Below are 18,268 nucleotides of genomic sequence, written 5' to 3' on the forward strand. Positions count from 1 at the left end.
CCCGCGGCTGTTGCGGGCACATGTCAGCTGTAAGAATCAGCTGACATGTGCTCCGTTCAGTGAGGGCTCAGCGCAGCAGCCCTCACTGAACGGAGGGTACGCAAATATGCGTACTAATACGTCCCCGGTAAGTAAGGGGTTAAAAGGAATCTGTCACCACTATTGTCCCATCTAAACTATTAATATGGGCATACAGGTTACAGGATGCTAAGGAGTGATAACTCAGATCATGCCTCATATCAGATGTCACCAGGCCCAGATGGCATACACCCCCGGGTACTAAAAGAATTAAGTAATGTGATAGACAGACCGCTGTATCTTATATTCAAGCACTCTTTATGGACAGGGACTGTCCCACTAGACTGGCGCCAAGCAAATGTGGTACCAATATTCAAAAAGGGGTCTAAAAGTGACCCTGCCAACACTGTTCAGCCAGAGACAGCGTAGGGGCAATTTAACTCATTAACATATTGCCTGTTGGCAAATAGAACCCCCAACTAAAGCTCTATAAAACTTAACTTTTAATAATTAATCCTTATTATAGTAGTAATTTATATTAAAATTCCAATATAGGCGCAGGTAGTGAGGACTATCAGGATTATTCAATTGGCATAACTGTGTATCCAATAGCCATCCTATCTATTTCCATTATCAAATGCTTGTGGCCGCGGACCACTTATTGCACTATTCCCTACTTGTCCTATTGTAAACTAAAATTATAGCCTCCCCGACATGTTTCGCCTAACCGGCGTCTTCAGGGGATAGAGGCTAAAAAAAACCTGCGCCTATATTGGAATTTTAATATAAATTACTACTATAATAAGGATTTAATTATTAAAAGTTAAGTTTTATAGAGCTTTAGTTGGGGGTTCCATTTGCCAACAGGCAATATGTTAATGAGTTAAAAGTGACCCTGGGAACTATAGACCAGTCAGCTTAACGTCTGTTGTGGGTAAATTGTTTGAAGGATTTCTTAGAGATGCTATTGTAGAATATCTTAATGATAATAACTGTCTAACTCCATATCAACATGGATTCATGAGGGATCGCTCCTGCCAAACAAACCTGATCGCCTTCTACGAGGAGATGAGCTCACAGCTGGACCGGGGAGAGTCAGTGGATGTAGTATACCTTGACTTCTCCAAAGCGTTTGATACCGTGCCACACAAAAGGTTGGTATATAAAATGAGAATGCTTGGTCTGGGGGATAATGTGTGCAAGTGGGTAAATAGCTGGCTGAGTGATAGAAAGCAGAGGGTGGTTATCAATGGAGTAAGCTCAGGGTGTGTCAGGGTTACTAGCGGGGTGCCTCAAGGGTCTGTCTTGGGCCCTATATTATTTAATGTATTTATTAATGATCTAGTGGAAGGGTTGCATAGTAAAATAGCAATATTTGCAGATGATACTAAACTTTGTAAAGTAGTTAATACAGATGAGGATAGGGCACAGCTACAGGAAGATTTAGATAAATTGGGGAGTTGGGCCAAAAAATGGCAGATGGGGTTCAATGCCGATAAATGTAAGGTCATGCACATGGGAAAGAAAAACAGCAGTCACCCATACATATTAAATGGGAAACCGTTGGGGAAATCTGACATGGAGAAGGACCTGGGCGTCTTGGTTAATAGCAAATTAAATTGGAGTGCCCAGTGTCAGGCAGCAGCTGCGAAGGCAAATAGAGTCATGGCATGCATTAGAGGAGGAATAGGGGCATATGATGAGAACATTGTTCTTCCTCTGTATAAAGTGCTGGTAAGGCCGCACTTAGAATATTGTGCACAGTTCTGGGCTCCGGTGCTCAGGAAAGACATATTGAAGCTAGAGAGGGTACAAAGGAGGGCGACTAAGGTAATAAAGGGAATGGAGGGACTAGAATACCCAGAGAGGTTGTCAAAATTAGGCCTATTTACGTTGGAAAAGAGAATGCTTAGGGGAGACCTCATAAACATGTATAAATACATCAGGGGGCAGTACAGAGATCTCTCCCATGACCTGTTTATACCAAGGATGGTGACAAAGACGAGGGGGCACACTATGCGTCTGGAGGAAAGGAGGTTCCTGCACCAGCATAGAAGGGGATTCTTTACGGTCAGAGCCGTGAGACTCTGGAACTCTCTGGGAGAGGAAGTGGTGATGTCCAACTCACTTAAAGAGTTCAAGAGAGGACTGGACGCCTTTCTTGAGAACAAAAAAATTACATCTTATGCTTAGTTAATTAATCCAGGGATTTAATCTGACTGCCAGATTGGAGTCGGGAAGTGAATTTTTCCTCAATGATGTAAATTGGCCTATACCGCATGTTTGTTTTTTTTTGCCTTCCCCTGGATAAACGCTGCGGAATAGCTGCAGTGCACAAGAAATAGGCTGAACTGGGTGGAATCTTGTCTTTTTTCGGCCTTATAAACTATGTCACTATATGTCTTGTTGCTGAGAAATCATCAGTTATCACTTTATATAAATGACCTCTTCCAGGCTAAGGGGAGGATGGTGCATGGAAGATAACTCCGCCTCCAGAGATTATTTTACATGAAGGGGGAGATACCAGAGTGAGACAAGTAACTAACACAGAACAGGAGAACTGAACTTTGTCTTCTTACAAACACATTTTTTGCTTCTTTCTGAACTCTGCTGTATTGCAACAATACTGCAGCCCTGTCTGCCTGTGAGATGGAAGCTGAGAGGAACCTGCAGATGGGTCAGGTATAATCACACACAGCTCTGCAGTGAGATCAGGAGAGCAGAAAGCGGGCAATTACTCCTCACACTGGTAACTCCACCTTCAGCATCCTCCCCACAGCCTGGAAGAGGTCATTTACATAAATTGATAAAATATGATTTATCAACAACAAGGCATCTGATATGAGGTATACAGGGATAACTCTCCTCAGCAGTCTATAACCTGTATACCCATATTAATAGTTTAGATAGGTCAAATGTGGACAGATTCCCTTTAACCCCTTAATGCTCTATGACAGAAATATACATAACCGAGCGCGTCAAGGTGTTGCTGGCAATCAGTGATAGACGCATTTACGCGTCTCAAGGCAATGACAGTTGGGTGCCTGTCATGTTAATGCTCCTGTGTCCTGTGCCATAGACTGGGTGACATAGGAGACTGTGGTTTTTACTATTGTATATAGGACAAAAGGAGCAAAAATCATCTGAGAAAATAACTTTGCAGGGAGTACACTGCTTGGACTGCAGAGGACTGGGGTAAAGTTCTTTTCTCTGATGAAAACCCCCGTCTCTTAGACAAGCCAACAAGGCACTGGGACGTGCAGGGGAGGGGGGAAATATTAGGCAGGGATTTCTTCCTGTCCCTGGGGTCAAAAGCATCGGAAACTTCACTGCATAAAAAGACATTTCTCTGCAAACAGACCTCTAATATGAGACATACAGGTAGGTATAGATTTACATTTCTATCACCTGTATGCCCATATTAGAGGTCTGATAAGTCAGAGGAAGTGACAGATTCCCTTAAAAAGGGTTGTCCACAATTGGACAACCCCTTATAAAACAGTTAAAGTGGAAGTAATTAAAAAAAAAAAAAACACCCGCACAAACTTATCTCCTGAACCAGTGCCACTCCTTCAATTTTACAGTTATGTCATGTGACTTCAGCCGCCAATCGGTATCTGCTGATTACTAGCCATCTTTAAGTAATCCGTCAGACTGGACGTTTACTTTGACAGAATAGTGAAGAATGCAGAAGATGCTGATTGGCTGCAGCAGCCGCATAACAAATGTCATATAATAGATCCTACATTAACCATGGAGTAGAACAGCCAAAATCAAACTATATAATTTTATTAAATAACACAATACAATAAAAGAACAACCATATAAAGAAAAAAAAAGAATAAAAGGAGATGTTAAAAACGAGAAAAACACCACACTGGACACCTATAATGAGTGTGTATAACCACTGCAAACACAGTACATTGTGACTCATTTGATTCAAAGAAAATCAATGCCCATCCATAAATAAAATCTACATATCATAGAGGAGGACTGTTAAGATAATGTACCAAGTGGTAAATTATGGACAACACTAGAGATGAATCCAGACACAATAGTCACTATGCATATAATAGGGTAATGCTAGCTAGACTGGAGTCATTAAAGTGGAATACATAAAGTCAGTGTGCATCCATATATGCAAAGTAATGAACACAAGTCTACTTCTACATAATCAGGTAGTATAGTAGGTTAAAGACATTATAGTTGTATATATGGAGGTGCACATAAAAATCACAAGGCACACCAGAGGTCAGTAGAAGATGCACATACAGAGAAAAAAGCAGTCATACAAAAGTGGCAGCATGACATTAATATTAGAACAATAACAGTATTAAAGATGCAAACTAGTGTGGCAGTTCGACCAAGGAACACCCGACACACATTTCACGATCAGCTTCTTCCGAAATTATAAGGTCTTTGACCTACTATGCTACCTGATTATGTACATTATGTAGAAGTAGACTTGTGTTCATTACTTTGCATATATGGATGCACACTGACTATGTATTCCACTTTGATGACTCCAGTCTAGCTAGCATTACACTATTATATGCATAGTGACTATTGTCTCTAATGTCCATAATTTACCACTTTTTATTTATGGATGGGCATTGATTTTCCTGTTTGAATCAAATGAGTCCCAATGTACTATGTTTGCAGTGGTTATACACACTCATTATAGGTGTCCAGTGTGGTGTTTTTCTCAGTTTTAACATTTCCTTTTATTCTTTTTTATATGGCTGATCTGTATTGTATTATGTGTTATTTAATAAAATGTCTATTTTATTGATTTTGGCTGTTATACTCTGTGGTTAATGTAGGATCTATTTCTTGTCTGGAGTGTCTTATTATATGGTCTGCTTATAGGTTTCTTCACCTAACAAATTTCACGCGACCACCATTTGACACAGTGCCAACATGGTAAAGTGATGCGGTCCAATATGTAAATATTCTTTATATTTTACTATGGCTACTTTAAATTTTAAGAAGGTGTTTCTAGTATTGGACTAAACTTTAATTCAACATGGTCAGTCCCATCATACTTCACTTTAAATTATCACTGTATATTCACTGTGAACTTCAGATGTGTCTTAAGAAAATTATTAATTATATCTTAATTTCTGATCAACAGTTGTTTTTTTTTTTTTTAAAATCCACTGGATTGGAGTCTGTGCTCCCACCTATAGCCTCGCTTTTGGAGGCGATATGCGTGGGGTGGGTTCAATCCTCATCTCCTCACATATATTTGTATGGGTCCATCGCCATGCCTCTCTCTTATTAGCTTTGTCCTGGATTAACACAGGGTATGTTAACATTTGTTAATAGAGGCTTCTAGAGGTCTTTTGACTTCTCTAGATAACACCAAGCATGGTTTTATTTGGCATCTATTAGACGACAGTTACACCAACTTCTATCTCTCTTTTTACCTACAAATAGGTATGCATTTATTATATGCCTATAGGATGCGCTTGTGGGGCATTATATTGCTGTGAGCCAACTGTTTTTCCATGATATAGCTGTTTGTACCCATATAACAAGTGGTTATATTTTCATACCTTTTTATAGGCATTTGTGTTATTGTTCTCAATACGATTATTGATGACCCATGCATTTTTTGGATCAGTCAGGGCAGACTTTAGCCTTTTTGTAGGCATTTCTTCACAGCATTTTGGCTTGTTAAATGTTTTTATTCCTATTTTTGGCTTATGTTCCAATAAATAAATATTTACTATTCTTACATGATCCCTTTTGTGGTTTCAGTCTAATTTTGGTATACCTTGGTTGATCCCTAATCATGCCTAGTGCCGTCTTTTGTTTTTCTCTTTGCCTAAGGTAGAGTTGTTGCACCTTCTTAAGCGAGGTGTTGCCACATGGCACAGAAGCCCAGTGATAACATCTTATGTGAAAATGTATAGAGGTGAATCTTCCTATTTGGACTCTAAATAAAATTTTAAATATAGAGATTGCTGTAAAAAAAGAAAGTTCAGAATCACAGTGATGATGATGGTAGGCCATCGGTTACTTACCTGTTTGTGAGCCTCAGTTGTACATGCTTTTTTATAGGGCCTGATCTCCTCTGATCCAAAACCTGGAATCCACATATTCCATTGTCTCTCTGAGGTGGAAGGGACATCGTTAGTGTCACAGGGGATCACATTAGTCTGGTAATAACATATTACAAAATACGTTTGGTTTCACAAAATTGAATACAATGTACTTTTCAAGTTTGACACATGTTAACCATGACACGTCAACCAGAGGTGAACATGGATAGCCATCTGAGGTTATGAAGCCAGCTGCCTACATAAGAAATCACTTGGCTAAAAGTTTGTTTGCCCATCAATAATGTCCTGTTTTCCCCAATAACCATGCATTCATGGATAGGCTGAGAGTACATGTTTACAGGCAAAGGAAAAGGAGAATTGTGTTTGCAACCACAATTGCATGACGTGAAAATCTTCAACTTTGAAGCATAAAATTATCACAGTTTAAAAAAAATAATTTTTCTATTCTCTGGCCGACACTTAGAACATATTACAGAAGAAAATAAAATATCTATCCACCCATACAGCATGTACTACATATAAATTACCTATCCATCTACAAAGCATGTACTATATGTACAGTCATGACAAAAAGTGTTGGCACCCTTGAAATTGTTCCAGAAAATGAAGTACTTCTCACAGAAAATTATTGCAATGGCACGTTTTGTTATACATATGCTTATTTCCTTTTGTGTTGGAACACAAAAAAAAAAAAAAAAAAAAAAAAAAAAAAAAAAAAAAAGGCAAATTGAACATAATTTCACACAAAACCCCAAAAAGGGGGCTGGGCAAAATTGTTGCCACCCTTAACTTAATATTTGGTTTCAAACGCTTTGGAATACAGTTATATGAAAAAGTTTGGGCACCCCTATTAATCTTAAGCTTAATGTTTTATAAAAATTGGTGTTTTTGCAACAGCTATTTCAGTTTGATATATGTAATAACTGTTGGACACAGTAATGTTTCTGCCTTGAAATGAGGTTTATTGTACTAACAGAAAATGTGCAATCTGCATTCAAACAAAATTTGACAGGTGCATAAGTATGGGCACCCTTATTTTCTTGTTTTAAATACTCCTACCTACTTTATACTGACTTACTAAAGCACTTTTTTGGGTTTTGTAACCTCATTGAGCTTTGAACTTCAGAGCCAGGTGTATGCAATCGTGAGAAAAGCTACTTAAAGTGGCCACTTGCAAGTTGTTCTCCTGTTTGAATCTCCTCTGAAGAGTGGCATCATGGGCTCCTCAAAACAACTGTCAAATGATCTGAAAACAAAGATTATTCAACATAGTTGTTCAGGGGAAGGATACAAAAAGCTGTCTCAGCGATTTAACCTGTCAGTTTCCACTGTGAGGAACATAGTAAGGAAATGGAAGAACACAGGGACAGTTCTTGTTAAGGCCAGAAGTGGCAGGCCAAGAAAAACATCAGAAAGGCAGAGAAGAATGGTGAGATCAGTCAAGGACAATCCTCAGACCACCTCCAGAGAGCTGCAGCATCAACTTGCTGCAGATGGTGTCACTGTGCATCGGTCAACTATACAACGCACTTTGCACAAGGAGAAGCTGTATGGGAGAGTGATGCGAAAGAAGCCGTTTCTGCAAGCACGCCACAAACAGTCGGCTGAGGTATGCAAAAGCACATTTGGAGAAGCCAATTTCTTTTTGGAAGAAGGTCCTGTGGACTGATGAAACCAAGATTGAGTTGTTTGGTCATACAAAAAGGCGTTCTGCATGGCGGCAAAAAAAAAAACACAGCATTCCAAGAAAAACACTTGTTACCCACAGTAAAATTTGGTGGAGGTTCCATCATGCTTTGGGGCTGTGTGGCCAATGCCGGCACCGGGAATTTTGTTAAAGTTGAGGGAAGCATGGATTCCACTCAGTATCAGCAGATTCTTGACAATAATGTTCAAGAATCAGTGACAAAGTTGAAGTTACGCAGGGGATGGATCTTTCAGCAAGACAATGATCCAAAACACCGCTCCAAATCTACTCAGGCATTCATGCAGAGCAACAATTACAATGTTCTGGAATGGCCATCCCAGTCCCCAGACCTGAATATCATTGAACATCTGTGGGATCATTTGAAGAGGGCTGTTCATGCTCGGCGACCATCAAACTTAAATGAACTGGAATTGTTTTGTAAAGAGGAATGGTCAAAAATACCTTCATCCAGGATCCAGGAAATCATTAAAAGCTACAGGAAGCGACTAGAGGCTGTTATTAACATTTTCTGTTAGTACAATAAACCTCATTTCAAGGCAGAAACATTACTGTGTCCAACAGTTATTACATATATCAAACTGAAATAGCTGTTGCAAAAACACCAATTTTTATAAAACATTAAGCTTAAGATTAATAGGGGTGCCCAAACTTTTTCATATAACTGTAAATAACTGCAAACAATTGCTTCCTATAACCATCAACAAGCTTCTTACACCTCTCAGCAGGAATTTTGGACCACTCTTTTTTTGCAAACTGCTCCAGGTCGCTCATATTTGAAGGGTGCCTTCTCCCAACAGCAATTTTAAGATCTCTCCACAGGTGTTCAATGGAGTTAAGATCCGGACTTATTCCTGGCCACTTCAGAATTCTCCAGCACTTTCTTTCCATCCATTTCTAGGTGCTTCTTGAAGGTCATTGTTCTAGATTGAACCATGACCTAGGACGCAAAGCCGGCTTTCTCACATTGGGCACTACATTGTGACCCAAAATCCTTTGGTAATCTTCAGATTTCATGATGCCTTGCACACAGTCACCCAATGCCAGAGACAGCAAAACAACCTGAAAGCATCTTTGAACCTCCACATTTGACTGTAGGTATGATGTTCTTTTTCTTTGTAGACCTCATTCCGTGTTTTTGGTAAACAGTAGAATGATGAACTTTACCAAAAAGCTCTATCTTGGTCTCATCTGTCCACAAGACGCTTTCCCAGAAGGATTTTGGCTTACTCACGTACATTTTGGCAAACTGCAGTCTATCTTTTCTATGTCTGTGTCAGCAGTGGGGTCCTCCTGGGTCTCCTGCCATAGCATTTCATTCAAATGTCGCCGGATAGTTTGCACTGACACTGATGCACCCTGAGCCTGCAGGACAACTTGAATTAAGAACCTAAGTGGGGCTGCTTATCCCCCATCCGGACTATCCTGCGTTGCAACCTTTCATTCATTTTTCTCTGCCTCCACTTCCAGGGAGATTACCATATTTTTCGGACTATAAGACGCACTTTTTTCTTCCAAAATTTTGGAGGAAAGTGGGGGGTGCGTCTTATAGTCCAAATCTATACTTGTTGCTGTTGAGGAGGGGGGGAGGGGGAGGGCCTTGGAGAGCAGTGACTATTTCGGCAGTCTAACTCGGCGTCTGCTGGCGCATGGCAGTGATGTAATGCGCGGCTCATACGCTGAGATCAGTTGCTGGCAGGAGGACAGGACGCAGCACTGGAGCAGAGGGAAGAAAGGCGAGTAGAATCCTTTTATTTTTTTTGTGTGCACGGTGATGGGGATGCCATGCGTACCAGGATGGGGACTGGGGAATGAGGGAGCCATGCGTACCAGGATGGGGATTGGGGAATGAGGGCGCCATGCGTACCAGGATGGGGATTGGGGAATGAGGGCGCCATGCGTACCAGGATGGGGATCGGGGAATGAGGGCCACGTATAACAGGAAGGGGGGGGGGGGGGGGGGGGGTTGGCATATATACAGTTGAAACCAGAAGTTTACATACATTATATAAAAAGACACATATGCATGTTTTTCTCAATATCTGATATGAAATCAGAATGAACCAGAATAAGCTGCGGGAGAACAGACTGTGCCAACACTGCCAGCAGGGGGCCCTGGAGGACGAGAAGCACTTCCTGCTGCACTGCAACAAATACTCAACAGTGAGGGCCTCCCATTTCCAGAGACTCTCCACTCATATCCTGGACTTCCCATTCATGGACGAGAAAAGGAAACTCCTCATCCTACTGGGGGAAGAGGAATCAACGGTGGAGATCACTGCCCAATATGTCAAGAAAGAGAGAGACAAAGAAAGAGACAAATAGAAAGAATTGTACAAATTATATGCAAGTACAAACAAGATGGGAGTATCCAGCCATCATACCGCTCAGGAAGGAGACGGGTTCTGTCTCACAGAGATGAACGTGCTTTGGTCCAACATGTGCATATCAACCCAAGGACAAAAACAAAAGACCTGATATACCTTCAAAGATTTTTTTAGACAAGCACCATAAATTGGTCACTCTGTCTTAGTAGGCTAGTATGTCCCAGAATTAATACAAATGATACAGAACATGTGGATGTTCCATCTTACTTTTTACCTATGAATATCATGAGGTTGTTTTGAATGCTGGAGTCAGAAATAAGCATCACCTATGACTGCATATGGTTTTTCTCCATAACCTGAGATGGTTGTTGTTCAGGTGTTGTTCTTCTCATTTAGATTTGGTGCGTAACTAAAAGGACCTTGGTGGTTCTCATATAATATTTGCTATTGAGATACCAAGTGGGTCCGCGCGAAAGGAATGTCCCTTCTCTTAGGGATGAACAACAACAGCCTGCATGTTTGAAGTGGCATGGTCTACATAGATAATCTCTGTTCCCCTGGGATTGGGACTCCAAGCACAAGAGTTGGTTGGGCACCCAAAGGGACTATATTGTACTGGGTAGGCTATGGTATGCCTCTGTTTGTACGATATCTCTAGGACGTATTAGCCTTATAAGGACAGTGATTATTCATACTACCTGTTCTACAAACATATAGTGGGTACCTGTTTGTCTACTTAATTCTGGGACATACTAGCCTACTAACACCGAGTGACCAATTTAAGGTGCTTGTCTAAAAAAATCTTTCAAGGTATAGCAGATACTCCAATACATGACACACACAGCTGTGTATTTTTCTGTGTGAGTTTTTGTCTTTGTATGCACAATGCACTTTGGGTGTTCTATTTTGTAGAGAATTCTAATAAAGTAATATTATTTTAACCCATGGCTGCAAAGTTGAAAAGGCAGGTGCAAGCAAGGCGACCTACAATCAGTTACACCAGTTTTATCAGGAGCAATGGGTCCAAATTCTGACCAACTACTGTGAGAAGCTTGTGGAAGGATATCCCAAACGTTTCACCCAAGTCATTTAGTTTATGGGCAATGGTACCAAATACTAATGAAATGTATGTAAACTTATGACTTTGCAGTAAGTAATAAAAAATGCCTTAAAACATTCTCGCTCTCATTATTCTGGCATTTGGCAAATATTAAAAGTTATGGTAATCCTAATTGACCTAAAACGGGAAATGTTTATTCTGATTTCATGTCAGATATTGAGAAAAACATGCATATGTGTCTTTTTATATAGTGTATGTAAACTTCTGGTTTCAACTGTACCAGGATGGGGGCATATATATTCTAATTATATATAGATACAGAATTGGGGGACATTACCCCTATAACAGTGTCAGCAGACCCCCTCCCCCATTACAGGGCATCATGACCACATTTTTTGCTTTAATTTTTTTTTCTATTTTCCTCCTCTAAAACCTAGGTGCATCCTATGGTCCGGTGCATCTTATAGTCCGTAAAATAAGGTAGGTACAGTGCTATGGGTTGTAAGCTTCTTGATTATCTTGTGCACCGTGGACAATGAAACATCAATATGTCTGGAGATGGACTTGAGAACCAAAATTGTTGAAAAATATCAACAATCTCAAGGTTAAAAGTCTTCAGACAGCTCTCTTCTCTTTCTGTTCTCCATGCTTAGTGTGGCACACACAGACAATGCATTGAATCAACTTCTCCCCTTTTTATCTGGTTTCAGGTATAATTTTCCTATTGCTCACACCTGTTACTTGCCACAGGTGAGTTTAGACGAGCATAACATGCTTGAAATAAAGTGGTTTGCCCACAATTTTGGAAAGGTATCAACAATTTTGTCAGGACATTTTTGGCATTTTGTGTGAGATTATGTCCAATTTGCCTCTCTCTTGTATTTTGTTTTGTTCAAATACACACAAAGGAAATGAACGTGTAATTGCAACAATTTTCTGGGAGAAATACTTAATTTTCTGGAACAATTTCAATGGTGGCAATACTTTCAGCCATGACTGTAAATTACCTATCCATCTATACAGCATATTATTATTAACGTCCTTCAGCTCTATCTCGAGCCATAACGACTTGATGGATGAATGCTCTGTAGGAAAATCGATCTTGTGCAAGCCTAGATAGGTCCACCAAGGTCTTCTCCGCCGTTATCTTGATTGTATCAAGTCACTGGGTTGCTGGTCTACCTCTTCACCTTGTTCCTTCTATTCTTCAGACCATGATGTCCTTCTCCAGTGATTGCAGTCTTTGTATGATGTGTCCAAAGTAGCATGGCTGTGGAGTCTGAGTTGGTATAAAATGGACCAACTCCGACTCCTAAAATATATAATAAATTGGGTACAGTAGTTAAATGCAGTTTGTGGGTAATATTTTTTCATAAGAATTTGGGAAAGTTATGAAATGTCCTATAAATGTCTGTCCTATTCCTGATCTAAGGGTCTAGACTTTTAGCTGAGATTAATCTGTGCTACAGTAAATTCATCACTTAAACATGAGCCATGCAAAGGCCTTCACAGCCCAGCAAAGTAGGCAAGTTCTAGCTTGGTGATCCTTACTTCGAGTGACATGTTTGGCTTCATTTGTTCTAAAATTGATTTGTTTGTTCTTCTTGCCATCTATAGTATTGATAGCATCCTTCTCCAGCACCACATTTCGAAGGCATTGATTATTCTTCTGACTTGTTTCTTAGTCGTCCAGGTTTCGCATCCATATGTTACTAAAGAAAAGACCAGACTACAAGCCGTGTCTTCATCGCCAGTGAAATGTACTCGATTTGAAGACATATACTACATATAAATTACCTACCATTTATACAGCATGTACTATATAGAAATTACCTATCCATCTATACAGTATATTCTATATATAAATTACCTATCCATCTATTCAGCATGCACTATATATAAATTATACTGGTCAACACAAAAAAATCATCAGCAAAGGTAATGTCTGTTTTATGGAGTTTGATGTGCCGATTCCAAAAATATGCTTAGTTTTGCTCTATCACAAAGTTTCTGATATAGAAGCATTCTTGTTATTACGTTATTTCTACATTTTCAATGTATGTGGTTTTTCTATGTTATTCCCATTTCTTTGCTTGTCATACTTAAAGTTTTTAGTGAGTTTTATGGGAAGGAGTATTGACAGTGCAGTCAGCCAATGACCGCTTCTCGGAAAGTCACATGTTATGGGGAGGAGCTAACTGTTATGAGGTGGTAAGATTTGAGTCAGTCGGAAAAGGATGGTGATGGCAGCAAGGACTGGTATGTGAGACTGACAGGAGACCGGCCTCTACAGGCCTCTTACACTGAGGTGTAACTGAGTGAGGGTCTCCACAGAGAGAGAACCTGAAAGCAGCCAATATCACACTGAGAAACTGCCTGTCTGCAAGTGTTCATCTGTAAGGAATAGGCTGACCAGTTTACCTCACACCTGTTTATAGTTATCTACCAGATTACCTCCAGTAAAATCAGTTCTAAATACAAGCTGCCTCTGTCATCTCTGGGGAAATATCTACATACCGGCTCATCGGTATTTGTCACCACCACTGAACTGAACTTGCTCTACTGTTTGATCTGATTTAAAGGAGAATAATGCCCCGACAGAGTACCAATCATCCGGACAGATTCTGCTATGTGTGTGGTTCTTTTACACCAAAAGGTCAAGTATGTTCAATTACTCATGATATTAAAATGATGCACCAGATGTACTTTAACTGTCCACTTGGTGATCAAGACAAAAGCTGGGCCCCTCATGTGATATGCTCAAATTGTTCAAATGGTCTTCAGGACTGGTTGAATATGAGGAAAGTGGCTATGCCATTTGCTGTTCCTATGATTTGGAGAGAACCCAAAAATCATAGTGATGACTGCTACTTTTGTTTTGTCAAACTGAAGGGCTTTTCTACAAAGAACAAACATAAGATTAATTACCCTGAACTTGAATTTGCGATTAGGCCAGTTCCACATGATGATACCTTGCCAGTTCCTGTACCACCGTTGTCTGGATTGGATGAAATTGAATATGGAGCTGAAGCTACTAGCGAAGGCATGGAGACCTCAAGTCAAGATGAGTATGTACCTGATGGAGCAGCTGAGCAGCCAGAACACTTTACTCAACATGAATTAAATGATCTCATCAGAGACCTGTCATTGTCAAAAGATAAAGCCAAACTTCGTGCATTTAGGCTGAAACAGAAGAATCGTCTTCATGGTGATGTCAAAGTGTGTTATTACCGAAACAGAAATAACAGTGTTAGGGTATGTGCACACGATGCAGAAATGCTCAGGATTTTTTCCTGAACGTTTCTGCATCTCTCTGGCAGGAAAAAACGCATGCGGATTGTACATGCGGTTTCCTGCCAGGGACATGCGGAAATGAAGCGGTCTTCACTTTCATTTCCGCATGCGGGTTGACAAGCGCTTCCCAAGCGATTTTAGCATCACTTGGAAAGTGCTTGTCAACTTTACACTATATAAATCCATGCAACCGGCATGGATTTATATAGTGTGTGAATGTCAAAAAATAAATCTATACTTTACCCTCTGATGGCCCCCGGTGTCCTGCTTCATCGGTCCCGCCTGCAGGCAGTGAAGACTTTAGGACCTTCCGACGTCAGCGTCACGTGACCCGGTCACATGACTCTGATGTCAGCGAAGGTCCTTCATTCAACCGCGAAGTGCCCGGGAAGCCAGCAGGACGCAGCGCGGGCCGTCAGAAGGTGAGAATATATATATTTTTTATTTTATTCTTTTTTTTTTAATGGTACCTGGGTCTGGATGAGAGTCCTCTCCTCCAAACCCGGGTACCATCCGCACATTAGACCGCATGAAAAGCGCATCAACATATACAGTGATGCGGATTCCATGCGGTCTAATGCAAGTCAATGGCGGCAAAAGAGCAGCGTTTCCGCAAAATTAATTGACATGCTGCGGATTTTTGACCGCAGCGTTTACGCTGCGGAAAAATCCGCATCATGGGCACAGCACATGCGGATTTCAATTGGGGAACATTGCTGCCCTTCTACCATGCGTTTTTCATGCGTTTCCGCGGCGTTTACGCAACTGCAAAAACGCCGCGGAAACGCCTGAAAAACGCATCGTGTGAACTCAGCCTAACACAATTTTCACAGTTGATGGACCAATGGTGTACTGTAACAATGTGAATGGCCTCTTTGAAGAACTGAATCAAGAGCATTTTGTTGCAGATTGGTGATTGTTTATTGACTCATCCCAGAGAAAGCAGTGTTGCTTCACAATGGAAATATGAAACCATCACTCCCTATTGCCCACTCATTCATCTAAAGGAAGGTTATGAAAATCTGTCAGTTGTTTTCGATGCTATACAATATAAGCATCATCAATGGAATATCAGTGGAGATGTGAAAGTGATTGGTCTGCTAATGGGAATGCAAGGAGGTTTCACAAAATATTGCTGCTTATTGTGTTTATGGGACAGTAGAAATACAGTAGATTATGTTCTACGTGATTGGGGACAGAGAAACATCTATGCACCAGGTAGACACAATGTACTTTAGTTGCTCCAACAAAAAAAAAAAAATCTTTCTCCCTCCACTACATATAGTTGGGATTGATTAAAAACTTTGTGAAAGCCATGGCAAAGACAAATTCACAAGGGTTCCAGTACATTTCACAGAAATTCTCCAGCATTTCACCAGTAAAACTGAAGGAAGGGGTATTTGTTGGTCCTCACATAAGAGAGCTTATGAGAGATGATGTGTTTGAAGGAACTCTAAATGATAAGGAATTGAGAGCTTGGAAAAGCTTCAAGTGGATCTGTAAAAACATCTTAGGAAAAAATAAATCTCCTGAATATGTTGAAGGTGTTGAGGAACTGCTAAATGCATACCAGTGTCTTGGATGTCACATTGTCTCTGAAAATGAACTTTTTGCATTCACATTTAGATTTCTTCACTCCAAATATTACTGTTGGATGTTATATAGGGACAACCCTGAAAAATCGTATCAACGACAGTCTTATGTCAAGCACTTTTAATTTTTGCTCATATTTTGGTTTCTATTTTGCATGTGAAATTATTTTGGTTCAATAAAAACTGTTTTGTAAGGTCAAGCATTTTTTCTGATATGTAGATTACTGTTTTCTTAACGTCGCCAGTATATTTCCTATACCTTATAATAATGATGCTGCTCTGTGGAAACTATACCTGCTACAGAAAGGCTATGTGCCCACGTTGCATTTATGAAGCAGAAAATTTCTGCTGCATAAATGCAAGTCCTCTCCCGGAAAAACGCATGCGGAATTCCGCACGCGTTTATCGCGCGTTTTTCACGCGTTTATCACGCGTTTTCCACATGCGGAATTGCCTTGCGTTTTTTATGCATTGGACAAAGGCAATTCCGCTTGCGGAAACGCAAAATTAAATGACATGCTGCGGATTTTTGAACGCGGCATAAACGCTGCGGAAAAATCCGCAGCATGTGCATAGAACTTGCGGAATCCCATTGGGGACCATGGGGTGCGGATATACATGCGTTTTTCAAGCGTTTACGCTGTGGAAATTCCGCAGCATATATGCTTGAAAAATGCTACGTGGGCACACAGCCAAAAACTATATACATTTTTGAAATCAGAACAAAAAAAAAAAAAAAAAAAAAAGGTCAACTGCGATGATTACAAAAAATATTTTTTTGTAGACCTGTGTTATCCATCTACATAAAATATATAACATTACCTATCAATCTATACACAGTATATACAAATTATATATCCAGCTATACAGTAGGTACCATATACAAATTATTTACCTATACAATAGGTACTGTATATAAAATTATGTACCCATCCATAAAGTAGGTACTATACACTAATATCTCTCCACCTAGAGTAAATTTATATATATTACTATCTACCCATCTATACAATATATAAATTCTAAATCTAGACAGGCATTATGTATAAATTATCTATACAGTATACAATATATAAATTATAACTATATGCAGCAGGTGCTATATATAAATTATCTATCCATCTATACAGTATATAACATGCATACACATATACATGTTAAAAAAATATTAAAGGGGGCCTATAATGTAAAAAACGCTATTAACCTGCATATATGGGGTTAATAGCGATCTGAAGCCATGTGGTTACCACACTGAGAGCCCTGCTACCAGGAGGAAATTAACTTTATTCCTCCCAGCAGCCTCTGGCTCTCAATCACAGGGGTGCAGCTAAAGTGGCTTCAGTCACGGCTCAAGTATACAGTGAGCAGCTATTGTAACCAGGGCTGTGGAGTCGATAAGCCAAACGACCGACTCAGACTCGTCAATTTCCATGACTTCCGACTGACTCCAACTCCACAGCCTTACTACTGAGCGTGTACATAAAGTGCAGCACAGATTCATCTCACTGCCTCACTACTGAGCGTGTACATAAAGTGCAGCACAGATTCATCACTGCCTCACTACTGAGCGTGTACATAAAGTGCAGCACAGATTCATCTCACTACTGAGCATGTACATAAAGTGCAGCACAGATTCATCTCACTACCTCACTACTGAGCATGTACATAAAGATCAGCACAGATTCATCTCACTGCCTCACTACTGAGCGTGTACATAAAGATCAGCACAGATTCATCTCACTGCCTCACTACTGAGCATGTACATAAAGTGCAGCACAGATTCATCTCACTGCCTCACTACTGAGCATGTACATAAAGTGCAGCACAGATTCATCTCACTGCCTCACTACTGAGCGTGTACATAAAGTGCAGCACAGATTCATCTCACTACTGAGCATGTACATAAAGTGCAGCACAGATTCATCTCAATGCCTCACTACTGAGCGTGTACATAAAGTGCAGCACAGATTCATCTCACTGCCTCACTACTGAGCGTGTACATAAAGTGCAGCACAGATTCATCTCACTGCCTCACTACTGAGCATGTACATAAAGTGCAGCACAGATTCATCTCACTGCCTCACTACTGAGCGTGTACATAAAGTGCAGCACAGATTCATCTCACTGCCTCACTACTGAGCGTGTACATAAAGTGCAGCACAGATTCATCTCACTGCCTCACTACTGAGCATGTACATAAAGTG

General features: G+C 40.3%; 1 protein-coding gene across 3 annotated transcripts in view; it reads right to left on the reverse strand.

Moving 5' to 3' along the window:
• The window catches only part of TAF12 (TATA-box binding protein associated factor 12), a 32,233-nt gene that overhangs the window by 1,501 nt on the left and 12,464 nt on the right, over positions 1-18,268 (reverse strand). For all 3 annotated transcript variants that reach the window (XM_073666213.1, XM_073666214.1, XM_073666212.1), the window contains exon 5: positions 6,048-6,136. In XM_073666213.1, the coding sequence (XP_073522314.1) occupies positions 6,048-6,136 (89 nt within the window). The remainder of the gene's footprint in view (positions 1-6,047; positions 6,137-18,268) is intronic.

Source organism: Phyllobates terribilis, unplaced genomic scaffold, assembly GCF_046119375.1.
Source record: "Phyllobates terribilis strain yellow unplaced genomic scaffold, ASM4611937v1 Scaffold_2__4_contigs__length_985480577, whole genome shotgun sequence".
Lineage (NCBI taxonomy): Eukaryota > Metazoa > Chordata > Amphibia > Anura > Dendrobatidae > Phyllobates > Phyllobates terribilis.